The 26,043-nt window shown below is 44.4% G+C and overlaps 1 protein-coding gene across 7 annotated transcripts; it reads left to right on the forward strand.

The window, feature by feature from the left end:
• NEU3 (neuraminidase 3) lies at positions 1–25,385 on the forward strand. Of its 7 annotated transcripts, none has more exons than XM_027039831.2 (4): positions 1,675–1,978; positions 9,958–10,076; positions 14,282–14,493; positions 19,978–25,385. In XM_027039831.2, exons 1-4 carry the CDS (start codon positions 1,821–1,823, stop codon positions 21,055–21,057), a joined length of 1,569 nt encoding a protein of 522 aa, XP_026895632.1. In that variant the 5' UTR covers positions 1,675–1,820; the 3' UTR covers positions 21,058–25,385. The 7 variants fall into 7 exon arrangements, with proteins under 7 accessions (XP_026895630.2, XP_026895632.1, XP_053059668.1 ...); XM_053203693.1 differs by having other exon boundaries at positions 14,282–14,487; XM_015075565.3 differs by lacking the exon at positions 1,675–1,978 and adding an exon at positions 9,541–9,589.
• The last annotated feature ends 658 nt before the right edge of the window (positions 25,386–26,043 follow it).

Consider the following 26,043-nt stretch of genomic DNA (forward strand, 5'->3'; position numbering starts at 1 on the left):
ATGACAGCCTTGCTGGATACAGAATTCTTGGCTGCATATTTTTCCAGTTCAGCACACTGAATATATCCTGCCACTCCTTTCTGGCCTGCCAAGTTTCTGTGGATAGGTCTGCTGCAAACCTGATCTGTCTTCCCTCGTAGGTTAAGGGCTTTTTTCCCCTTGCTGCTTTCATGATTCTTTCCTCGCCTGAGTATTTTGTGAACTTGACTATGATATGCCTTGTTGATGGTCGGTTTTTGTTGAATCTAATGGGAGTCCTCTGTGCTTCCTGGGTTTTGATGTCTGTGTCTTTCTCCAGGTTAGGAAAGTTTGCCGCTATGATTTGCTCATATAACCCTTCTACCCCTTTTCTCTTTCTTCATCTTCTGGGACACCTATGATTTTTATGTTGTTCCTTTTTAATGAGTCACTGATTAATTTTTAAATTGCGGTCTTTTGTCTTAGTCTCTCCCTTTTTTTCTGCTTCATTCTTCATAAGTTTGTCCTCTATAATGCTGATTCACTGCTCTGCCTCATATCCTTACTGCTGTGGCATCCATTCGAGATTGCAGCTCAGTTATTGCATTTTTTATTTCATCCTGACTAGCGTTTACTTCTTTTATCTCCGCAGAGAAGGATTCTAATCTGTTTTTGACCCCAGCTAGTATTCTTATTATCGTGATTCTAAATTCTGGTTCAGACATCTTGCTTGTATCTGTGTTGATTAAGTTCCTAGCTGTCATTTCTTCCTGTTCTTTCTTTTGGATTGAATGCCTTAGTTTCGTCATTTTGAAGAAAAGGAATTGGTAAGGTAAAAAAAAATTAAAAAATTAAAAACAACACACACACAAAATCAAATAAATAATATAGATCCTAGGTGTGTTGTGGTCTGGTTCTTGAAAGGAGTTTAATAGATTAGGGAAAAAAAGGGATAAAAAAGAAAAAACATTTGAAAATTTGAGAAAATGAATACCGTGAAATGAAATTATGGAAGTAAAATAGAATTTGAAAAATATAAAAAAAGTAAAAAATATAGTAGAAAATAATAAGGAAGAATATTTTTAATAAAAACTGAAAATAAAAATAATTTCTATTTCTGTATTCATGAAAAAGAAAAAAAAATTTGAATAGATGTACCAGTGAACAGACTGAAATACGATTGAAACTACATCGTTTTCCCCTAGAGGTCAAACTATGAAGCACTTTATAGTCCATAAACTAAGCAGGCGGCGAGATTTGTGTTGTTCCTGAAAAGTGAGGTTGGCCCAGTTGGGCGGGTCTTAGTTTAAACGGCTCCATTCTCCACTAGATGGCACTGCTTACCTTACTGGGTGCATTGTTATGGTGCTTGTAGGTGGGTATGCGCATGCGCAGGAGGAGTGAAAATGGCGTAGCCCAGCTATTCAGTCTCAAGTGCGGGAACTCTGTGCTCTCCCCAACCAGCAATCGCACACCCGTCCTTTGTCTCCGGCTTCTGTCCACTCCCTGCTTTTACACTGTCTGTGACCAAGCCTTCAGTTTGCCAGGAGGCACCTCTCTCCTGGGTTTTACCTCAGATGCGGCTGTATTTCCTAACCCCTCAATTCTGAGGGACTGTGGCTTTGACCCGCTCAGATCCTTTGGGAGAGGGTCTCACCGAGCAATGGCCAGTGCCGGCCACACCCAGGAATATTCGCAGGATTGTGCTCCTGCCGATGCCCGGAGACTGCAACTGGGTGCCAGCCTGCCCCAGAAAAGGTTAACACGATCATATAGCACCAGCGTTTCAGGGATTATGGGAAATCACAACATACATCTGGTACCAGGTTTCACCCTTAACGACCTTGTTCCAGCACCAGCGAATGTGGGTGTTCTCTGGGGTCTGCTGCGACCAGCCGGCCACACAGTCTCTACCAAATGTCCTTCCAGCAATGGAACTGCTTCTCTCTGTGTGGCCCGTGGACCTCCCGGACGCTATTCTGCTCCTGGAGATTCGCCCTTCCCACCAGAGCACCACCAGGTATAGAGCTGTGGAGTTTCAGACTCTGCTCCCCCTGTTTATAGAGCCTTAATGGAATTTAAACCCTCTCCTTTCTCCCTTTTTTAGTTAAGTCCCTGCGGCTGTTTCCACTTTCCCACTTTCTCTCTAGCTGCTTTGGGGGGAGGGTGCTTTTCTCATACTCCCTGCCCCCCCCCCCCCCCCATCTTCTCTGTCCGCAAGCAAAAACAGCTCCCTGCCCTTTGCGGCCTCTCTCCTCCCCAGTTCACCTGTCCACACTGTGTACCTGCTTAATTTTGTGGTTCATGTTGTGCAGATTGTTGTGTTCATCCTCAAATCAGTTTTCTAGGTGTGCAAGATGGTTTAGTGTTGATCTGGCTGTATTTCACAGACGCGAGACACAAAAAAAACTTTCATGCTGTTCTGCTATCTTGTCTTCTCCGGAAATCCATAAATACATTTAAATACATTATTCCCTGTTAGAAATAGGGTTGGAGAAGATGGTTGCAAGCTCTGAGTACTGGGAAAGTAGGTTCAGAGGCAGGTAGTTGCTCAGAAGTTGCCCTGGTTGTTGCTTACTTTCCAGTCGGTGAATCCCACCATTAATGGATTTCCTCACTAATCTGGCAGCCTTGGCTCTCCACCCTATTATAACTAGTGACACTAATATTCATCATGAGTGGGCAGCAGGTTCCTCCTTTCAGACAGCAGTTACAGACACACCCCTACAGGAGCATGAAAAGAGGGAAATCCCTTACTTCTGTGGGCAGAAACCAGGTGAATTTTCTAAACTTCAGCTAGTTTGCTTGGGAGAGAAGGGATTCGGATACAGAATGCCTATTAAGGAAGAATGGCAACTGTTGAGTTGTCTTAACAGCCAAACCCCTCCTACAGTTTATCAGGCCAAGCTTAGATCTGTTCAGAGACCACAGTAAAGGACTGGGAACTTTTTGCAGGGGGTCTTGACTGCTGTGAGGGAGCTTTGGCCCTTTGGGAAGAGTTCCCTGTGTCAAACCCTGTGACAATGGGAAACCACTGATGAATATTGAGTAGTATTCAAGCTCTTAGTTCCCTGGATTTGGCTTATAATGCTGTTAAAGGGGACCCACTAGAGAATGAAGAACTGTTAGGAGAAGCAATCTACCATGAGCCCTGAGCACCCCTGCATGTTCTCACTTCATGTGAATGTAAGACCCTGACCACTTCCTGGGGCATATCTTAGTGTTCTGGCAGTAAGCAATCTTGAGAATTGAAGTAAAGTCTCTTCCCTACTTTGCACTATAAAAATGTTGAATCTCCCAAGCTCAGGGTTCTTTTCCTGTGACACATCCCCCTGCATGTGTAGGCATCCATCTATCTAGACCTACCCCAAGTCACTTTTGTTGGGGAGGGGGGCTTGAAGAACTAGCACAAACCTGCTCACATTGCTTCCTGTAAGTGTAAAAGTTCTTTGTGTTTGATCTGGGAATCTCATGTCTTCTACCAGTATGCATGATAAAATAGTAGGCTAACCTGTTAGTTGCAAGTAGGATAAAATTGTAGCCCTTTCATAGGCTAGTCTGACAGTTTGGGTAACAAGGACAGGATACAGGTAGCCATGACTTTCTACAAGAGAAAGGACATGGGTCGGGTGAGAGGATGTGAGAAAATAACCTGGGGTCTGGTAGGAAATACTGCTGAGCAAGTGGGTAAGGGTCCTTCACTGTCCCACCTGTTAATGAAATTTTTGAAGCAAAACAGCAAGAGGTAGGATTGAAACACATTGCCCAAATGGTACTTAGGTTGTTGTTCACTCTTTTCTGGACAGGAGGAGGAAAGAATGTTTTGACAACAAGGCAGTAAGCCTGTGGCCCCAGCTGAAGGCTCTATGGCTGTGGCTGATGAGTAGAGGGTTCCCTGAAGGTGAAATAAATGGCAATAAAGATACAGAGTTTGAATGGACCAAATATATTAGGAGTTTGTTATGACCAAGCAGGTAGCCATTTGAAGTGAAAGTAAATACATGACCTTGTTTACTGACACAAGGCCAGTCTCTATAACCCCTGATCCTTTTCTCCCTTTGTTTTAAGGAAAGAAGCTATTTATGTTCGGGATCTTTGAGGAGGAGAGGGACTCCCTTTTAACAACTCTACTGAATATAAGCATCTAAGTCACCATCCTACTTGGTCCCATGGGCACAGGGAGCTCTGGGCACAGGAATGGTCAGAAGTACCAAGGACTGTGGGGCAGATCCATGGTAGTATGCAAGGTGGGCAAACAAAAAAATAGCCCCTGAACCCTAGGTGCTCCTCAGAGCCAAGAGGTACACTAGGGAAAAGGCAGCACTGACCCCAGAGCAGGAGTCAGAGAAAAGACCTTCCTGCTGACCCAGCTGCCCCCTGCAGGCTAGCCTCTCCTACTCCTGTGACTTCCTCAAACTCTTCGGTTGGAACATGATTTCTTGGTGGCTGTGGCTGTGCCTTGCAATATCGGTCTCAGATTGCTTGGTCTGAGTCCCTGAAGTTGGTGGGGGGAGTGGGGGAGTGCTTGACTTCACCTGGCAGGGTTTGGGCAAAGTCTGTAGTAGGAAAGGAAAACTAAATAACTGTAGGGGAGCCTCTACACTGGCTCAGTGTTACTGTTGTATGGCTTTCACAGTAATGTGTTATTGACAGCAATTATACATTAAATTGAAGTGTGAAAGTTTGCAAGTCTCCCATTCAGGGACTACTGCTTATAGAGAAGTGATTCCTGTTTCCTCTTGAGTAGCATAACAAAATACAGAATCCTAAGAGGTGAGAAAGGAAAATCAACAGCTTTAGTTAGGTGAGAACTTGGTGACTGCTGGAGTACTCAGCCCATTTCCTAATATAGCAGTGCCACGTATCCTTTGCAGGCACCAAGTACACCCTTTGAAAAAGTTGGACAGCTGGGAGGCTCCTACTGAGCTATTGTTGAAATGACGTCCGACCTGTAGAAGCCTGGTACCTGGCCTAACATCCCCACTTTGGGTTACACGAACTCAAACTTGAAATTAACAAAAAGCCCAGCAGCCTTCCCTAGTCAAATGGAAATGATGCATTTTGGGGATGCAGCCGCTGCCCATCTTAGTTTTACTTGAAAAAGTGATACCCACTCCTTTGGAAAGACTGTATTCCAAGACTCAGCTGCCTGAAGCAAAGCCACTGGCTCAAAAGGGCCCTTGATTACAGAGACTTTCCCAGTCAGATGCCTGAGCCTGGTTCACTTATGGTCCAGCTAAGTTAAGAGCTGTCGATGTCAAGTGATGTTTCTGGAAACTGACTACAGTAAAGGCTGGTCAGCATGATGGGCTGAATTGAAGGCTATGACCCTCGTCCTAAGCATTCCTTAGAGACCAAACATGTTATATTTTTACTGACTCGGGCTATGGTCTATCACTTGGCAGACATAGACTGTCAGATTAAAGACACTCTTGGCCACACACTAAAAATGAATTGCAGCTATTAGTTGAACTGTCTGGATCACTCATGTAGATGCTCACAGTGGGGGCTTATTCACTGAAGACCAACTGGAATCAAATTTGGAGCCTGTAACCACTCAGATTGCCACCATCATTGCCTGTATCCATCATCATACCAGATATGACATTACATGCACCGTCATAGCCTGGGCACAGAGTAAAAGTTTTATGCTTCTGGTGCAGAGGCTACCACTACATGCCAGGTTTGTGACTCCTGTTAAAAGTCCTGTTAGTCTAGGGGCACCTGGGTGGCTCAGTCGGTTGAGCCTCCGACTTCAGCTCAGGTCATGATCTCGCAGTCTTTGAGTTCAAGCCCCGCGTCAGGCTCTGTGCTGACAGCTCAGAGCCTGGAGCCTGCTTAGGATTCTATGTCTCTGTCTCTGCCCCTCCCCTGCTCATGCTCTGTCTCTCTCTCTATCAAAATAAATAAACATTAAAAAAAGAAAAAAAAAGTCCTGTTAGTCTAGCCATGAGTGAAGCCACATAGCCCAGGCATGACCTCCATCCACTTCTGGCTGACTAACTCTGTCAGGCCTTTGGTTCCCTCTTGAGGTTACCAATAGTGCTTCAACAGGATACTTTTTCAGGTTACAGTGTTGCTGTTCTAGTCAATCAGCCAACTCTACCCTGTTTTGATCTTGAAACTAATCTGTCTCATGATTTTGTTTTCCTTGACCACATACATTCTGACAGTGGTGACTCTTTATTGTGAAAACCACTCAACAGCAGAGGGCTGATAATCAAAGTATTTGATTGACTTTCCACTCCTCCATCCACAGGTATCGACTATTGTTGAATGTTGGGACAGCCTACTGAAAAAACAGCCTACAGTCACAAGATTTCTGACTACTTCACTTACCTTGTCCTGGTCAATACACCTTTGTAAAGCAGTTTGGCCACTGAATGTGGCTGTCCCCAGAAAGTGGTCACTTTGTCTTTACTGCAGTATTAAGATTCTCCAGAAAAAAAAGGCTCATTTCCTGGCTTGAAGACAGGCAGATAGAGTGAATTCTCCTTTACCCCAACTTTTGTCCTATTCAGGTTTCCAACAGATTGGATGAAACCCACCTATTTTTGACAGGGCAGTTTGCTTTACTGGATCTACTGAGTCAAATGGTAATCTGATCAAGGAACATCCTCAGACATACCCAGAATAATGCTTAATCAAATATCTGGGGACCCCGTGTCCCAGTCAAAGCGATGCATAAAATTAACTCTCATAGCTGCTTATGGTGTAATGATCAAAATGAGAGGGATTGGAGAGTGTTGTGTAGATTTATCCTGAAAATTCTGTTTTCAGCCCTGACCATTGTTAGGCATGATGTTATATTTGCCCTAACAGCATCCCCAGGCCCACCTTGTTACTTACAACTTCCAGGTGGCAGCCTAGTCACATTGAATTCTGGTTCTCATTGAATTCTGTTTCAGGCACTTGGATTCTCTCGTTGGTTTGACATGGTCCTAGATCATGACATTTGGAAAAAGAGTCACCTCTAGAACCTTTCTCTGAAAGGAAAATGGCCTAGTACAATTCTACCAAGCTGTTGCAAACTCCATAAACTTGACTGACTACTTGGTTTGACATCCCCCACTAGATGGCTCTGACCACAATTTGATAGTCATTCCCTTTAACCTACTGAGAAGTCTTATCGGAAACATCAGGTGCACTTGCAGCTCCTATTCCTCTCTGTAAAATGCACAACGTCTACATGTCTCCGTCACCCCCATTCTTGTAGCTATTGCTGTTTCCTTATGGGGTCCACCTCACTGTTGGTGTGGACATATGGGACAGTTTGGGCCAACTGCCATCAGACCGTCTTTCCAAAAATAAGGCCTGGTTTCAATCATACTTAAGTGGATGGGGACTCTGAAGCCTACCAGGTATCAGGAGGCCTCATTAGTGACACTGTCAACCTGTGTCCCCTAATTGATAATAGGTCCCAGTTAGGAGGTCCCAACAATTGTAAACAGGGGTATCACATATGACCTCAGGACTATACCTTCTATGTGGAAGTCAGGCATTAACTTGCCCCCTCCCTGAAAACATCGTGCCTTGTTCCGTAGGGAGGGTCATAAGCAACCTTCAAGTGTTTAAAGAAGAACCACCATTAGATCATGTAGCCCTCAGATGACTGTAGAGATTCCTCCAAGATGAAGCTGCCTTTGGTTACATAGGGGAACTTCCCGGAGGGTTGGCTGATTTATTTATGCACGTTCTGCAAGAAGTTATCCTATCTTGAGGGTCATCCTGTTTGAAATGTTGATATGAAATTCATCCCTGACTTTAGCTGAAGGCAACAATGATACCACCTCAGCCCTGGAAGGCATTTGGGTGAGCCTCAGTTCACTGGCCAATGTGGTTATGGATGATAGAATTGCCCTTGACTTCCTTGTGGGCCCAGGTAGAGTCTGCAAACACTAATACATTCTCTGTACCCAGATTAATGCCTCAGGCCGGGTTTAAGGTCAATATAGATATAAGAGAATGGCACCCAGCTTTCTAAAGCAGACCTTGATGGCTTATGGTTGGTTGGTTTTCTTGTTTTGTTTTTTTTTTGTTTGTTTGTTTTTTTATGTTGTTTGTTTTTCTACCTAGTTGAGCCCTGGCCTTGGGTATGGGTAAGGTCAGTTTTGTAGATTGGTCTCATCCTGTTGCTTGGAGTTTTGTTGATACTATCCTTTTAGGATGGATTAAGTCCCATTACTGTCAGATTAATCAGGGTGGCCAATAGAGTGGCAAATAAAATTCATCAGAAGTGATGTGTAAGGTACTGTGATGGTTGGAAGAGGAGTAACTATTTTAACATGGAGGCCTAGGAGGTTACAGGAAGTGAAACTTGTTTCATTTGAGCCATGAATGAGGATGAGTGCCAAGAGTGCCCATTTTACAGATGAGAAAACTGAGGCACAGGAGTTAAATAACTTGCCAAGGTCACTGAGGTAGGGAGTGGGAAGTCTGGATTTGAGCCAAGATCTTATCGCCTCCAAATATAGAGATTGCAACTCACTGTCTCAGGCATAAGACCAAGACCACCAGTCAAAGAATTGACAGAAATCTGGCATTAGCTTTAGATATTTTTCTAAAATTGACTTGGTGATTGATCTACAGGATTGGTGATTGTGAGTTTGGAGAAGTCTGGGTGAAGAGCCCTAGGACTTTGTGGGAGCCAATCTTTAAAAACAAATGTTTTAGACAAATAATAAGGTTTACAGAATAATAAAATGAACCACCTTAAAAAATTAGTCCCTTGGGTATCCTTAATCATGTCCTACTCCCTGCACTCTCAGAAGTAACTACTCCCCTGAATTTAGTATTTATTATTCCTATGCATTTTCTTCAACACTATATGGTATTGTTTTACAAGTTTTAAAACTATATATGGTATTTGGTTAAGGGTTCCCAAGACCACCCCTAGGTTCATAGACTCACTAGAAGGACTCATGGGACTCAGCCTAATAGTTGCACTCACAGCAACTTTATTACAGCAATGTAGTAAAGACACATTGAATCATAAGAGAAAAAGACACAAGTGGAGTCTGAAGGAATCCATGTGTATTTCGTATGCTCTCTCCTTCTCCTGAGGGGTTGCACTAAGCACACTTTCCCCCAGCAAGGAAAATGCAGCATGTGCACCATGTTTCTGCCTAGGGAATCTGGGGACTGGTATGTCTGCACCCTCTGCCTGGCATGTACCAAAATTCCAGACTCAGAAGAAAAGCAGGTGTTCAGAATAAGCTATATTGTGTTCAAATCGTCTGAGCAGAGTCCACATTTATTAATTGGAATTCTATATAATTATGTCAATATGAACTCATGGGTTTTTATTCAATGGATTATAATACTATTATTTTGTCAACATATAATCATGTACACACGTATAAAATAACATATAATTTTAATTTTTTTAGGGGGAGGGGTTCGTCTAATGCGCTGGATCTCTGGTTCTTTTTGTGGAGTTCTTTCTTGCGGGCCGGAACCTTTGCTGGACTCCCAGGCTGTTCGGGGAAATTTTAGGCGGTGATACCTATGAGCTGACAGGCAACCAATAGATACGAGCGTGGGGCAAGGGGTCTGAGGGGAGGGATGAAGGGGGAGGAAATGGAAGGGTGGGGGGCGGGGCCAGGTTGCTGCCCGGCCCACGGGAGCAGAGGTAGGCCCAGGGCCTGAGCCAAAGCCAATCTCGGGGCTAAGCTGGAGCTGGTGGTGGTCGGGAAGAGCAAGGGGCAGGTCCACACGGTGTCTGGGACTGGGCTAGGGGCGCGGGAGAGAAAGGACTGTGGCGGCGAGGCAGCGAGGGGGCGGGGCCTCGCCTGCGCCCGTCCCATGGGGGCGGGGCCGACTCTGGGCAGCGGCCAACTGCGGGTCCAACCGCCGGCCAGCTGCCGCCTTCGCGCGTCCCCGCCTTTGCTTCCCGGCTGGGTAGTCTGGACGTCCGGGTCTGTCGGTGTTTCCTTCTCTCCGTGGCCGTGTCGCCCTTCTTTTTTTTCAGTTTTCGTGTTGCTTCCGTGTCTTCTGCAGTCTCTCTCCCTCTCCCCCCTGCGTGGTTCATTCTCCCGCGCTTCGGTGTCCGAGACCTGAGAGCTGCCCGGCGCCCAGCTCTGCTCCAAGAGAGATGGAGGAGCCGGGGTCCCGTGAAGGTGAGCGGGACTGCGACATTGCCGAGATCCCCGAAAAGTGGGGCACTCTGAGTGTGGGGACAGGCTCGGCGGCACCGCCTGGGCTTAGGAAATCCAGTCTGAGGGGAATATTGAGTCAGAGCCCTCCAGTGGGCCAGGAATTCAGACATGGCCAGAGAGTATTCTTGGCTAGTCTATTTTTGTTTTCCTTCCAACGAAGCCAAACCTAAACCGTAGAATTACCATTTTAGAGATGAAAGGGAACCAAGACAGGGGCAGTCCTTACCAGAAAGGGTTGTATGGGTTGTAGAGAGTCCCGAGCTGCAACTTAGGAGACCTGAATCTTGGTCCAGGCTTGCTGCTACTAACTTAGGTGGCCTAATATAAGCTTATTCCCCTCCGAGGGACTGAGTTTTCCCATGTGTACAATGAGAGGGATTTGGAGTGCTGGATCTCAACAGGCCTGACAAAGGATGGGTGCTTTTTAAATATTAATTGTTAAGAATGAATAAATGAGTTAGGGAGGCCTGTTTCTGGGGTTCACTGATGGCTGCCTGCTGCACTGAATTAACTGGAGTCTTTGGAATTACGTTGTTCTTTTATGCTGAGAAATAGGTGGCATTATCCTCATTACAAGTCAGAAAAAAGAGACTCAGAGATAAAATGACTTGCTAGTAAGTGTCAAAGCACATTACACTTCAAAGTCCAGGCTACACTATACTCTCTCCCAGTAAGAGAGCAGGGAGGATTATATGGAGTAGCAATTAATAGCTTGAGTTCTCTGCTAACATGAACGACACCAAAGCAGAACTGTATCTAATCCTTCTCTATCCTTAGTTCCCAGTATATGGTTTGTGTTAAAGTTTGGGTTTCAATGCCAGAGTCATCAATGCCATAAGTGAAATTATGAAGACATCGAAAGTTTTAATATTTTTACTTATATAGTGCTTTAAAGTTTATAAAGCACTTTTGAGTAGTTCTTCATATTGGTCATCTTATATAGGTATTATCTACATTTTACAAGCATAGGAGTCCCAAGACCTAGAGAGATTAAGTGACTAGCACCAGGTCACACGGAAGTATAGATGGGATGTGAATCAAGCCCCATATGACAAGCTGTGCTTCCGCTTTGGTGCTGTCCCCACTACCTCTCCCTCTCCTTTTTCCTAGTTGCTCCTCCCCACTCCATGCCTATTTGCTTTATTGTTATCACCCAGGGAATTCATGGGTGTGAACTAATAATCATGTGTTAACTGATCATTAATAGTGTGGTATTCACTTGTAATTAATGTGTGGGCGCATGAGAGTTTAAATACAATCTTTCCCAGAGGCGTAGACGGATTTAAATACTTTTAAGAAAGAGTTGTAACTGTTATCATCATCATCATCATCATCACCATCCACAGGTTTCAAGGAATAAGACTACCCTTGATCCTTGAACAACACAGCTTAGAATTGCAGTTTCACTTAAAGAAGCATTTTTTTGAATAAATATAGTACAGTACTATAAATGTGTTTTCTATAACTTGTGATTTTCTTAACATTTTCTTTTCTCTAACATTATTGTAAGAATACAGTATATAATACATCTATACATACAAAATATGTGTTAATTATTTATGTTATTGGTAAGGCTTCCAGTCAACAGTAGGCTATTCGTAGTTTTGAGGGGAGTCAAAAGTGATACACAAAGTTTATACCCCCCAGAGTTGGGGTCAGCACCCCTAATCCCTGTGTTGTCCAACAGTCAACTGTAGAATATGTAGTGATTGACAGTCTAAAAATAATAACTGCCATCTATTGAGCTCATACTATGGCATGGGCTCTGTAACAGCCACTTTAATTTTTAGCTTAATTCTCTCAACAACTCTACTGAATTTTATATATGAGGATCCTGAAACATTAGGAAAGTTAAATAACGTGCCCAAAGTCAGGTAGTCCTAGTGGGGTCCTAATCCTATGTTCTTAACCATCATGCCAGCTTGGCTCAAGGACAGATCTTTACTTAGGAGAGCCTGACCTTCTCTGGCAGGAGAGCCTGAGTTGAGGAGAGAGAGGTGTGCTCTAGTACTTTGTGAAGAAGACAATTCCCACTTGCTTTTCAATTCTGCTACTGAGAGCACAGAATTGGGAGTGAGGGGAGGAGGCTTTTCTTCTGGACTCCGGAGGCTAACTCCCCATTCCTCTCATGATAGTGAGTCACGGTTCTTCTTTAAGTTAGAAACAAGTGACCAAGTGAATCATTGGTATGCCTTTGGATAAGTTTGTCTTGATTGACACTAGGCACCTGTGGCCAAAAGCAGTGCAACTTTTTCTTTCAGTTTATTGCCCACAGGCTACCTGGGAGATTGATCTAAAATGCATACTTGATCATGCCATTCCTCTGCCAAAAACTCTTGAGTGGCTCCCTCTCTGTGGGATAAACACCCTAATAAGGTAGCAAGGCCTCCCAGGACCTGGATTCTGCTGACCCCTTCAGTCCCACTTCTGCACTCTGTTCTAGTCATGCTGCACTATCGACAGTCCCCACAGCTCACTGTTTTCTATCATTTGTAGGCTTTTCACATTCACCCCCTCTGCCCTTTTCACCCTTCAGTTGGCTGACTCGCTACTCATCCTTTAAGATCCAGCTCACTCATTCATTCAGTCATTCAACAGATAATTCGTCAAGTACCTATCAATTACCAGGCATGGTTCTAGGTATAATGGTGTAGCGGTGAATAGAACAGACTCATCCCTGCCCTTTATGGAGCTTCTGTTGTGTAGTATATATTAAACAAGTATAATCTGGATGATAAGTGGCATGGAGAAGAGAGCAGAGAGGGGATAGAGAGGGGCAGGGGAGTTGTCAGGAAAGACCTCATAGATTAGATGACATGGGAACAGGGCTGAAGGAGTTTAGGGAGTGAACTCTGTGGTTATGTGAAACAAAAATGTTCTAGGCACAGAGCATAAGGATATGAGGCAGGAGTTCACTTGACTCAGTTTTTTTCTCTCCAGAAACCCTCCACTGCCCTGATCTAGACAGATCCTTTTTCTGTTTTCCTACACGCTATCATGTTGACCTCTAATGTGGCACTTATTGCATGATACTGTAATTGTCCCTGTATGTCTGTCTCCCTCACTTGGATGTGGGCAGGGACTTCTGATTCCTTTTTGTCGCCTCAGCACCTACCTTTTGGCCTGACTTGGAGTGGGCACCCAGAAATATTTACTAAATAAATGAATAAGGCCTTCTGGGCCTCATTTTTATAGTCTGATAATTTTTACAAGTGATTTATATGAAAGGGTTTGAATGACAGATAGTGAAAGATAAAAAAATTCTAAGCCTGCTTCTGTCTGGCTCGATTCCCTTTTTGGGCCTCTGAGAAGTAGAACCCCTGATTTCTTTGAGAAGTGTACCTGCAGACTTACATTTTCAGCATTATGACAGGCTAGCTAACCTGTAACATTGTAGACAAAATATAATAAAGTCCTTTATAGCTGAAATTGCAAGAAAGTAAGAGAAATTCCCAGGGACCTAGAAGCCAAGAGTAAACTGAAAGCCAGACTAGTTAGCCCTGTAACCTGACCTCAGTTGCCCTGGATGTTTGCTGCTCTCACTTACCTAGAAGTTTGGGCTTTAGTAGACCTGCTGTTGCAGTGAATGAAACTGTGGGCCCATATGGTGTAGCAGAACTAAGATCGCTGCGTGAAACTAGGTCCCTTGAAAGTCTGCACCTGCTGGTATGGTGGACTAGGTAAAAAGAATTCTTTTTGCTGACACAGAGAGATGATAAAGATTGCCTCTTATCCTAGGCTCTAATAGAGGGGGAAAGTTTCCTCAGAGAGTTCTTAACCACAGGCTTTTCCTCATATGGATTTGGATTTATATTTATATTATCTGAATGGCCTAAAATCTCCCATTTGACATGGGAAACCACCCAGGCTGGTAATACCCCTGGATGCTTGGCAGCAGCCCATGTAGAATCTCTGTAAAGACATACTTGACACAGGCTGCATAGGATTTCCCCAGAGTGTGGAGGATAGATTTGTTCAATGAGCATGCGTATTGCTTGCTTTTTGCTATTGAGACCATGGTGTTACCTTTGGACAAAAAAGTAAACGTTTGAGTACATCCGTGCCTCCCTGTGTGTGATCTTCAGAAATAGAATGATAGAGCAGAACTTGTGCACAGGCCAGCATTTGGGTATGGCCCCACATTTAGCTGCCTCCTATCCTTGCAGAGGTCATGGAAGAAGTGACATCGTGCTCCTTCAGCAGCCCTCTGTTCCAGCAGGAAGACAAGAGAGGGATCACCTACCGGATCCCAGCCCTGCTCTACATCCCCCCCACCCACACCTTCCTGGCCTTTGCAGAGAAGCGCTCCACGAGCAGGGATGAGGATGCTCTCCACCTGGTGCTGAGGCGAGGGTTGAGGACTGGGCTCTCGGTACAGGTGACTCCTCATCCCAGATCTGGCTCTCAGCCTCAATCTCTCTCCACATTGCTTAGAGCACTTCAGGGCCTGTGCCCTTTCCCATCTGTGCTGGAAGAACCCTGCGTGGGAGATGAGGAAGAAAAAAAGAAACAGTAAAAGCAACGGCTCTCACTTACTGAGTACTTCCTGTGTGCTAGGTGCACATTAGATTCTCGATAACCACTCTGTTGTGACATAGGCACGGTTGTCAGTCACATTTTGCAGATGAGGAAACTGAAGCTCAGAGAGGTTGCCACTTTGCTCACGGTCACATAGCTGTAATAAAACAGCAGAAACAGGCTTTAAATTCCATCTCTGATTCCAGAGGCCTCCACGGTTCATTCAAATTCAGCTAACATGTGGTGTGTTTTTCATTCACATTTTCTTTTGTTCTTATAAGTCATCCAGGGAAGGAAGGAAGCATCGTTAGTCCAGTTTTCTGATCAGGGATCCTGGTATTCCAAGAGATAGGTAGCTTGTTCAAGACAACTAGCAGATGGTGGGGGCAAGGATAACAACAATCCTCCCCCTTCTGCATGGTTTATGTGAGGTGCATACTATCCCCATCATAAAGGAGGAAATGGGATTAAAAGTGGTTTGCCTCAGGGGCGCCTGGGTGGCTCAGTCGGTTAAGCGGCTGACTTCGGCTCAGGTCATGATCTCACGGTCCGTGAGTTCGAGCCCCACATCGGGCTCTGTGCTGACAGCTCAGAGCCTGGAGCCTGTTTCAGATTCTGTGTCTCCCTCTCTCTGACCCTCCCCCATTCATGAACTGTCTCTTCCTGTCTCAAAAATAAATAAATGTTAAAAAAAAATTTTTTTTAAAAAAAAGTGGTTTGCCTCAGACACACACCTACTAAGCAGCAGAGGTGGGGATGGAGCCCTTGCCCCTAAGTAGCATATTTTTACTGCATTTTTCGAGAGCAAAGAATGATTGCTGCCCTTGGGCCTGTGAGTATAGGGTTATTTCATTGGCCCTGTGAGTATAGGGTTATTTCAGATCCCGTTTTTCTTTTCTCTTGCAGAGCTGGTTGAAGTGAGGATCAGATGAGACCATGGATTTGAGAGCCTTTTGTAAACAAACATATATATCTTTATAATAGGCACTCTAATCCTGCTGGTTTTCTACTCATGGAGATATCACCATGAAAACATTACCTCTATAGGGATGACTTTTTTTTCTTCTTCTTTCTTTTTTTGCTATTACAGCGCAAATGCTTTTCTGCTGAATGTGGGCCTTGCCAGCAACCCCTGTCTCTGCTCTGGATGACTTGCTCACATCTCCTTGTGGGAATGATTTTTACTTTAGGGAACTTTCAGTCCCTGCTCTTTCACCCATCTTGTCATGAGCCTTCCTCATGGCTGCTTCCTAGGACCACACCTCTGCTTGTATCATTGGCCTCCAGAGAGGCCCAGCGGGGGAGCCTACCTTGGAGTTCTAGTTTTTTATTCCCTCCAGGACAGGCATTGCCTGCGGTCGTGTTGCCCTGCTTTCTATTGCAAACAGTTAGTCTGTTGAGCACTTTTTACTGGACCATGCTTGTTGTGTAACCTCAGAAACGTTCACAGATGTGTCCACTTGAACTCATTCTCCCTTCTCTGTATTTTATCCCTTCCATTCTCTGATTTATCTGTCTGTAGAATCTTGAAGTTAGAAGAATCATCAGCCTAGCTTCTTTCCCAGTAAAGAGATCTTCTGTATTCCCTTGGTAGCTACTAATATCTTAGGGGTTAAGAACATGGCTTTGGAGTCAGGCAAGACCTACCATTTATTGGCCATGTGACCTGGGACGTTTGACTCTTCTCTGTTTCATCATCTATAAAATGTAATTAATAATAGCAATTGCATAGTAGGAATTCAACATTAGTCATCTTCTATAAAGGATCTGCTTACACAACTCCTCAGATGAGGAACTTAATCCTGTGGCAACTGTTAACTTTTGTTTTTGGAGTGAGACAACCTGTACTTCTCTATAATTACCCATTGGTCTTGTTCCAGCTTCTGGGACATCCGATCTGTACATAATAGAAAGTCCCTTTTCCAGAGAATGCTCTTTGATGTACCTGAAAGCAGTATTCATACATTCTGAGTCTTTTGATTTGGGTGCTTGCCAGCTTCAAGTGGCTCTTAAGACCACAGTCTTGATTTCGTTTCTGGGCCCTTGAAAGCTGTGATTACTGTCTTTGGGATTTGATTTGGAATGTCAGTGTCCTTTTTCAAAGAATGGTCCTTTGAATTTAGGGCTCCAAGGATAGACTGACCAGCTCAGCAATGAGGTGGCTATCCTGTTTTTTATCCTTTTAATGCAGTCTTTTAATACATAAAGTAGCATTTGTTTTTTTGGCAGCTGCATAATACAGTTGACTAATGTTAAGTAGATCATCAGCTAAAACCTCTTAATCTTTTTCACGTTTGCTGGTTTAAAAAAAATACATTATATATATTTTTTATTTAAAAAATTTTTAATGTTTATTTAAACATGGACCGCGAGATCATGACCTGGGCCGAAGTTGGATGCCCAACCGACTGAGCCACCCAGGTGCCCACCCCCCCAAATTTTTTTAAATTGTAGTAGGATAGAGGCTCCTGGGTGGCTCAGTCATTAAGTGTCCGAGTTCGGCTCAGGTCATGACCTCATGGTTTGTGAGTTCGAGCCCTGCATTGGGCTGTGTGCTGACAGCTAGGAGCCTGGAACTTGTGTCAGATTCTGTGTCTCCCTTTCTCTCTCTGACCGTCCTCCGCTCACACTCTGTCTCTCTCCCTCTCAAAAATAAATAAACATTTAAAAATTTTTAATCGTAGTAGGATATACCTAAATTTTCCATCTTAACCATTTTAAGTGTACATTGCAGTTTTGTTAACTATAGGCACATTGTGGTGCAACAAATCTCTGCAACGTTTTCATCGGACTGCTGCTTTATACTCTTTGGACAACCCTCATTTCCCCCTGCCCCATCTGCTAGCTACCACCATTCTTCCTTGTTTTTATGAGTTTTTAGATACTTTGGATACCTCGTGTAAGTGGAATCATACAGTAGGTGTGGTTTTTTGTGATTGGCTTATTTCACTGAGCATAATGTCCTGAAAGTTCATTTGTGTTGTAGTGTGTGACAAGATTTCCCAGGCGCCCCAATACTCCTCTTTAAAATGTTTATAACGTGGAGTGGTAACACATATGTAGAAAACATAACATAAATGTCAAATGTACAAAACATGGATGTCTGCTCTGTGAACTGACAAAGCCAACACTTGTGGACTCATCACTTAGCTCAAGAAATAGAATACTACCAGTACCTCAGAACCTTCTCTTATCCCCCCTCTCTTTCCCAGAGATAATTACTATCCTTATTTATAGCTCTGGAGTTTAGTTTTGCTTGTTTTTAATCTTTATTCTTTATGTTTGGCTTCTTTTGTTCAGTATTTTTGAGGTTTATCTGAACTGTTGTGTACAGGCTTCTCTGAATATTCTTGTACATGTTTTTGCTAATACGTGCATGCATTTTTACTGGACTTATGCCTAGAAATGTCATTACTGGATCATAGGGTATGTTTTTTTGTTCCCCTTCAGGAGATAATGCCAGCCAGTTTTCTAGAGTGGTGGTTGTGAAGGCTAGTCTACTTCAGTTTCACCCTTGCTCTGCATTTAGCTCTTTAAAGTTCCATCTTAAAGCACGGGGGTTTACCAGGGCCCCAAATTTTTGTCCTTCTAGCCCCATAAGGCTGTCAAACAAATTGTTCAGCTTCTCAGCTTTTCAGTTATCTCTTTGAGAATTAGCAGAGATACCCTGAGAGGAAAAAGGACTTGAAATACCAGGCCAACCTCTCTGAATGAACTTCTCTCAGTTCTTGGTCTTGTTTCCTCCCTGATGCTTTTAGCCAGATGTTTTTGTCTTAATATTTTATCTGTCATCTCCAGTCTCAATGGAAATGTTGGTTCAAATTACCTAGTTCGCTGTTATAGGAAGTCCTTTTCCTCCATATTTCTGATGCAAAAAGTAGCATGCTGCATGCACTGGTCTGTACTTTGCTTTGTTCGTTTAACAATATGTTAGGGAGATCTTTCCATCTCAAGGTATAGAGGCCTTCCTTTTTCTTTTTTCATCTCTTGCATTGTGTGTTCATGTAACCAGTCCCCTGTTGATGAATATTTGGGTTCATGATATTTTGCTTTTCCAAGCAATTCCACAGTGAGTAATCTTGTATATACTTAATTTGATGAGCAGATATACCTTAGGATAAATTCCCAGAATTAGGCATGCTGGGAAAGGATGAATGCATCTGGAATTTTGATATGCCCTACATAAATGTTGAAGCATTTTACACTTTGGTCCATATAAGAGAGTACCTGTTTCTTCACATTTTTGCCAACAGAATATTGTCAAAGTTTATGCCGTTGCCAGTTTGTTAGATGAAAGGTACTACATCAATTTTAATTTTAATTTGCTTTTCTGTTTTATGTGTGAGGTTGCACATGTTTTTGTTGTTTTTTTCCTCTTTCTGTGAGTTGTCTGGTCTTCCTCTTTGCCCATTTCAGATGGGTTTCTGGAATTTTTTTTTTTACCAATTTATAATACAGTTTTAAAAATCTATTAAGGAGATTAGGCCTTTCTTTGTAATATGTCTGAGTAGGCATTATCTCATTTTAGCCTTACAGCAACTCCTGTGTGAGCATGTTGTTACATTTTCCACTTCATTGATAAAGAATTTGAGGTAAAGTAAGTTCAAGTAACTTGCCTGAGGTCACACAATGAGTGATGAAGGCTGGTTTGAACTAGGTATCTCTGACTCCATGCTTGAGTTTTTAATGCCAGTGTTATGAATTGCCTCCCCAGGATAGTAGAGGAAGGAAAAACTCTTTGTTTTAAATTTCCCTTTATTTGCCTAAATTTCGTATTTGTCCACTTTGCTTTACTTTTCTTCATTTCTTTTCTTTTTCTTTTTTTTTCTACTTCCTTCTACTTTTCTTGGTTTTTCTTTCTTTTAAAAAATATTTGTTTAGCTCCTATCATGTGCTGGGTACTCCTCAAAAGACTCATAATCTAGGAAGGGAGCCAGTCACACAAAAAAGGATGATTATTATATAATAAGTTCTATAACTCTTCTGTGTGTACAAAGAGGAAGCTACCAGTTGCTTTGGTGAGAGGAGGGGAGCAGAGGAAGTTCATAGAAAGCTTTACAAAGGAGGGGACTTTTGAGTTTGGAGGGTGAATTGGGCATCTAGACAAAGTGAGGAAGTGTTCTAGACAGAGGGGACAGCTTATACAATATCTAGCATTGCCTCTTCCCAGCCTTATAAATCATCCTGTAATGTTTGAGAACTTAGTGAATACTTGAGCCTTCATGATTTCATAGATTTTAATATCATTTCTTTCTTATCACTGAAAAAGACTAATGCTTTTAATGAGCCTCATGTATTCCTATTAGTCTCTCACTCCTGCTCTCTCCCCCTTCCCCTTGTCTAGTGGGGACCTTTGAAGCCACTGATGGAAGCCACATTACCTGGGCATCGGACCATGAACCCCTGTCCTGTGTGGGAGCAGAAAAGCGGCTGTGTATACCTATTCTTCATCTGTGTGCGAGGCCATGTCACCGAGCGTCAGCAGGTCATGTCAGGCAGGAATGCAGCCCGCCTCTGCTTCATCTGCAGTCGAGACACTGGCTGTTCATGGAGCGAGGTGAGGGACTTGACTGAAGAGGTTATTGGTGCAGAGGTGAAGCGTTGGGCCACATTCGCTGTGGGCCCAGGTCATGGCATCCAGCTACAGTCGGGGAGGCTGGTCATCCCTGCATATGCCTACTACATCCCTTACTGGTTCTTTTGCTTCCGGCTACCATGTAAAGCCAAGCCTCATTCCCTGATGATCTACAGTGATGACCTAGGGGCCACATGGCACCACGGCAGGCTCATTCAGCCCATGGCAACAGTGGAGTGCGAAGTGGCAGAGGTGACTGGGAGGGGTGGCAACCCTGTGCTGTATTGCAGTGCCCGGACACCAAACAGGTGCCGGGCGGAGGCTTTCAGCAATGACCGTGGTGAATGCTTTCAGAGACTAGCCCTGAGCCGACAGCTCTGTGAGCCCCCGCATGGCTGCCAAGGCAGTGTGGTGAGTTTCCGGCCCCCGGAGATCTTACGTGGGTGCCAGGACCCTAATGGCAAAGATGCTTCTACCATTCAGCAGAGCCCTCTACTGGACAGATCACTAAGGCTAGAGCAAGAAGCTGGAACACTGTCTGAATCATGGCTCTTGTACTCACACCCAACCTGTAAGAAGCGGAGGGTCAACTTAGGCATCTACCTCAATCAGACCCCCTTGGATGCTGCCTGCTGGTCCCACCCCTGGATCTTGCACTGCGGGCCCTGTGGCTACTCTGATTTGGCTGCTTTGGAAAAGGAGGGCTTGTTTGGGTGTCTGTTTGAATGTGGGACCAAGCGAGAGTGTGAGCAGATTGCCTTCCGCCTGTTTACAGACCGAGAGATCCTGAGCCATGTGCATGGGGACTTCACCAGCCCTGATAAGAACCCTGAGCCAATTGAAAGCTAAAAACTGACTTAGGACCCAATTTTCCATGGAAAGAAACCACAGAAGGCAACCACAGCCAGGATAATGGAGGCCAGGTTAACAGAAGTTATTGAAGCCTACAGAGAATCCAAAAACTTAATATTGTGCTCCCTACCTTTTTTCCTTCTCCTCCAAGGAGCAAAATGAAAATTTTTCCATAGCTACTACAGTGGAAAGAACTATGATTTGGGAAACCATGATGTGGTCCTGGTTGTGCCACTGTCTTGCTGAGGGATGTTGAACATATCACCTGAACTCTCTGGGCGTCAGGTCTCCATTTGTAAAATGAGAGGATTGGTTCTGGGATTTTTCTTCTTCTCATTTCTAGGAAAGACAGAGTGTCTGCATGCTCCATGATCAGCAAATTCTGGCTCTGTAGCAGACTCTGATCTCAAAAGGGAAGTCAGAGGACTCATCATTTCCAATGACTCACCACTCATCCAGGTGTGAGGCTACAAGCAGGTGTTCTGGCACGAAGGAAGATCTGGATGTTTTGTTCTGTTCTTAATAACAAACACACACACACACACCCTTTTAATCATGTTTAGAACTCTATAGGTTCTCTGTCCTACAGGAATTGGGCAAAACAGTAGGATCATGAGGTCACCTACCTTCTCCAGCTTTGCAGCTGTGTTCAATCTTCCTTCCTTATCTGGAATGCTTACTCCCTAAGGAGAAAGTGAGAAGCTCAATGCCAGTGGCCCTTGATAATGGCACATATTTTTTTAAATTTTTTTTTAACATTTATTTATTATTCACACACACACACACACACACACACACACACACACACACACACACACACAGAGCATGAGCAGGGAAGGAGCAGAGAGAGAGGGAGACACAGAATCTGAAGCAGGCTTCAGGCTCTGAGCTGTCAGCACAGAGGCCAACGCGGGGCTCAAACTCACAAACTGTGAGATCATGATCTGAGCCAAAGTCAGTTATTCAACGAACTGAGCCACCCAGGTGCACATATTGTTTCTGATGGCATTACTTTTATGGAAGATGAACCTGAAGTTCATTTACTAGGATGGTTCCTGATGAGAAAAGGACATGGATTAGGACTTTAAAGCATTGGACAGAACTTCCCATGGTCTCTGCCCTCAAGGAGCTCACAGTTTATGGGGCTAGAAGTGGGAGAAAATTCAAGAAGATCAATGCAGCTAGTTTGTAGATGTTGGGCTTTAAGTTGAGGTGATGGTAGCTCTTGATGTCATTGTCTTAGTTGCATCTTCATTGTGCTTGGAGTCATCTGCCCCAGGGCTTGACCAGGCTTCTGGGTTTCCCCCAGGCCCATTTTTCTCAGAATGTTGTTCTGGCCTAGCCACTTCTTTACCCATGGAGGATGTCTTTAGGAAAACCATTAGGAAGGTCTCTGGACCTCAGACCTCTGAATCAGGCCTGTTTTTTTGGACCTGCTGCAAATACTGTTTGTGGAGTAGGGCTACCTCTTTGTCTGATGGGTTTGGGGCTAAACTTTGCCAGTGGTGGGTCTCTCAGATGATACCAGATTGGTTGTTCTTATTTTAGATTCTTTCCCCATAGCCTATTATTGTAACAGAAATTCTATCATGAGATACTTGGTTTTCCTCCCTATTTTAGGAGAAAAATACCTTGTATCAGAGAACTATATTTGGTGCTGAGTAATGGCCCAGAGAGCAAGTGTTAGTCTTGGAGCATAGCCTAGGAGGCTAGGGGTTGGCGGTTGCCCCAGTCCTATGGGGAAGAGTCGTGCAGGATGAAAGCAGAGATTAACTTCACCTACTCCTGCATATGGCTTAAGTCCATGGCTTAGAGTGACTTCTTAAAATTCCCTTAGCCTCTCAGCCATTTGTCAAAGTTATTCTCCCAGCACACAGTTATGATCATTCATTCACTCATTTGTACATTTACCTAAATATTCTTGAGAGCCTTGCATAATGTAAGGTGCTTCCTATTGACATTCCCTGGTTGAAAATTATTTGTGGCTCTTTGTCGCCTGCTAAAGGGTGTCTACATTTTGTCTGGCATGTAGGGCTGCCAGTTGTTGGGTGGGGTAATGAATACTTATCTCTCCTTCATATGAATCCCACTGTCAGAGAAGACCTCTGTCGAGATGGCAGTGGAGGGGGTGACAGAGCTGCTGGTATAGGGAGGAGCTGGGGAAGGGCAACCCTCTCCTGAGTAGTAGTAGAAACTTCCTGTTCTGCAAAGCTTTCCTGAACACCATCCCCAAATAGATGGGAACAGGGGGGTGGCTCCGTTCTCCCACAAGGTCTAAGGGATGGAGAAAATGAAAATATCAAGACTTCTTTGGAACCATCCAAGGAGGGACCTCAGTCACATGCCAGTGTGGACCACAGCCGTCCAGTACCAGCACTCATTGGATGTCTTCTCCATCTCTGAATTGCCCTTCCCTTTCTCCTTCCCCTTTGCTTCATGTTTGCTTCTCCTTAGTGATTAGCAGTGAAACTCCTCATAGGCAAAGGGCCTGTGTGTATATTTCAGGAATAGCAAGAAAAGAGGATTGAGTAATCCGACATTTGTAATCCAATTACAGAAGTAATCCAGAATGAGGATTAGGGAGAGGAACAGAGTGGGCAGTGGTGGCTCTGAAGCAAAAGAGCAGCAGGGTAGGAGTCCTGGCACCTTAAGGAAGAGAGAGAATGTGGCACAGATAGAGACAGAGGCTGGAGAGATGGTGTAGGTGGAGGCCTCTGTGAAGAAGAAATGATAACAGGCTGGAGCTGTTTCCAACACGTATGGAAAGGGAAGGAGGCCTGCATGAGCCCACAGTTTAGGCTACAGATAAGTTCCTGCCCAGCCCTGTAACTTTAAGCTGGCTCAACTTGTCCATGTTCCACGTGACTAACAAAAACAGCTGGAGGCACTCCAACTCTGTGCCAATTACCCAAGCCTTCGGGGCCCTGGGTCCAATGCCATGATACTGGTATCCTAACTAAGCCCATTTCTAGCCCTTTCAGGTTGGTAGAATGAAAAATATTGGGCAGGTGATGGCAGCTGTGAAGGAAAGAGGACAGCAGACTGGAGGCCTCTAATCTAGAAGTGTGAAGAGAGGACTAGAGAGGCTGTGGTCCTTTGCCTGTAGATGTTCCCCCCCTGTCTTGGGACCCTTAGAATGGATCCATCCAGCACACATGGCCCATGTCTGGGAGTGCAGGAAAACATAGGTAGGGACCTCCTGCTGCTGATCTGTACCCAGATCATTTTCTGATCCCTTCAACCTGCTGGTGCTGCTCATGCTCCCCAACTCCGGATGCCCTCACTCCTAGGCCACTATTATGTACTTCAGGCCCTCGTTATTTGGATGCTATATTTGGACCTGTTTCTCCTGGTCACCAATCCCCCCCTCATATCCATGGGATATTATGCAACTGCAGCCACAGATCAGAGACATGGCACCCTGTCTGTTGGGTAGCCCGAGGGACCCATAGAGGTCAGCCTAAGGCTGCGCAGCCTCCTTTCCAGGGTAGTAGGATTCAGTGCTTCCATTTCAGCCAGATTAGGCTGCTCAGGCTTCTTCAGTAGGCTGTGAGTTTTCCCCACTGCATTAGTCAGTAGATGTCATGCCATCCTCTCCTGTGCTGCCAGAGTGCACAATGGAAGCCTCCCTTTGGTCATCACCACAGCTTGCCATGTATTTCTGTTGTTGTGCCCTGTAGGCCTCTGCGAGGCTCTGAATTCCTTGAGGGCCAAGTCTCTATGAATCCTCCCTCTGTCCTTTTTACCTTGAATCACAATGGTTGCTTTATAAATATATGCTTTTTCTATTATATTCTGAATTCCCTGAAGGTAAGGACTGTGTCCGATTCTTCTCTCTGTCCTCTGCACCCGGCATGGGGCCTGTCACAGAGCCTGGCACAGAACAGACAGCAGTAAAGTTTCACTGAACGAATAAATGAGTCAAAGATCCTTGGCCTTCTGGAGCTAAGAGACAAGGCCAGGGCAAGCTCCCCCACAGGGAGAAGCATACTGTATCCCCTGTAGATTGGATAGTGTTCTAAACTTGCTGAGCACTCAGTAAATTAGTCTTCTCTATTCTGGCTTGCTTCCAGGTCATCCCGGATGTCCCAGGATGACAGCCTAAGACTGAAGCTAAGCCTTGACTTGGGGTTGTCATTTCAGAGGTATTTCCCTTCTGTCCCTGATTGGAGTGTCTATAACTGCCTGTCAGAGGGGGGTGCTCTGGTTCAGTGTGGTCTGAGCATGTCTTGGCTCCGTGATACCAAGTGCCAGAAGTGCCCTCCGTATCATAAAAACTACCAGGACTCTGAAACAAAGAACATGAATAAAGAGCCTAATTCCGATGACTGCTGTTTGTTTTGTTGTTGTCGAACAGTGAGATGATTATCCTAATACTTCTGTCTAATTTGTACCCAACTTCTTTTGAAAAATGGATTTGACTTTTCCTAAGGACTTTTCTTGCTTTTCCTAAGGACTTTTACTTTCAGAAAGCTTTACTAATAATCTTTGTACTTGGGGTGCCTGGGTGACTGAGTCGGTTAAGCGTCCGACTCCTGGTTTCGGCTCAGGTCATGATCTCAGTTTTGTGGGTTTGAGCCCCGCATTGGGCTCTGTGCTGGCAGTGCAGAGCCTGCTTGAGATTCTCTCTCTCTCTCTCTCTCTCTCTCTCTCTCTCTCCTCCCCTGTCCCCCCCCCCCCCCGCCGCTTACCCTGTCTATCTCAAAAATAAATAGATAAACCTTACAAAAATACAAAAAAAATTATCTTTGTATTGTACACATTGTCACTGGAACATAGTTACTTGCCTATTGCAGGGGTGGGGGGAAACAGGGCAGAGATTACCATAACTGGTTAGATTGTGTATTACACAGTAACTACTGAGTGATTAAGTGAGGGAACTGGGATACACAGAATCACCCCATCTGACACCAGCCCCGGTGCTGGTCACTGCACATCTTAACGTCTTTTTGCAAAAAAAAACCTGAGATTTTTAATACCAAA

Source organism: Acinonyx jubatus, chromosome D1, assembly GCF_027475565.1.
Source record: "Acinonyx jubatus isolate Ajub_Pintada_27869175 chromosome D1, VMU_Ajub_asm_v1.0, whole genome shotgun sequence".
NCBI lineage: Eukaryota > Metazoa > Chordata > Mammalia > Carnivora > Felidae > Acinonyx > Acinonyx jubatus.

Bases quoted from the DNA above. Each gene is read 5' to 3' on its own strand.
- NEU3 (XM_027039829.2), top strand. From the start codon at position 1,340: ATGCGCATGCGCAGGAGGAGTGAAAATGGCGTAGCCCAGCTATTCAGT. The intron at 1,979-19,977 runs GTATAGAGCTGT...CCCCTTGTCTAG, and splicing joins TCCCACCAGAGCACCACCAG to TGGGGACCTTTGAAGCCACT.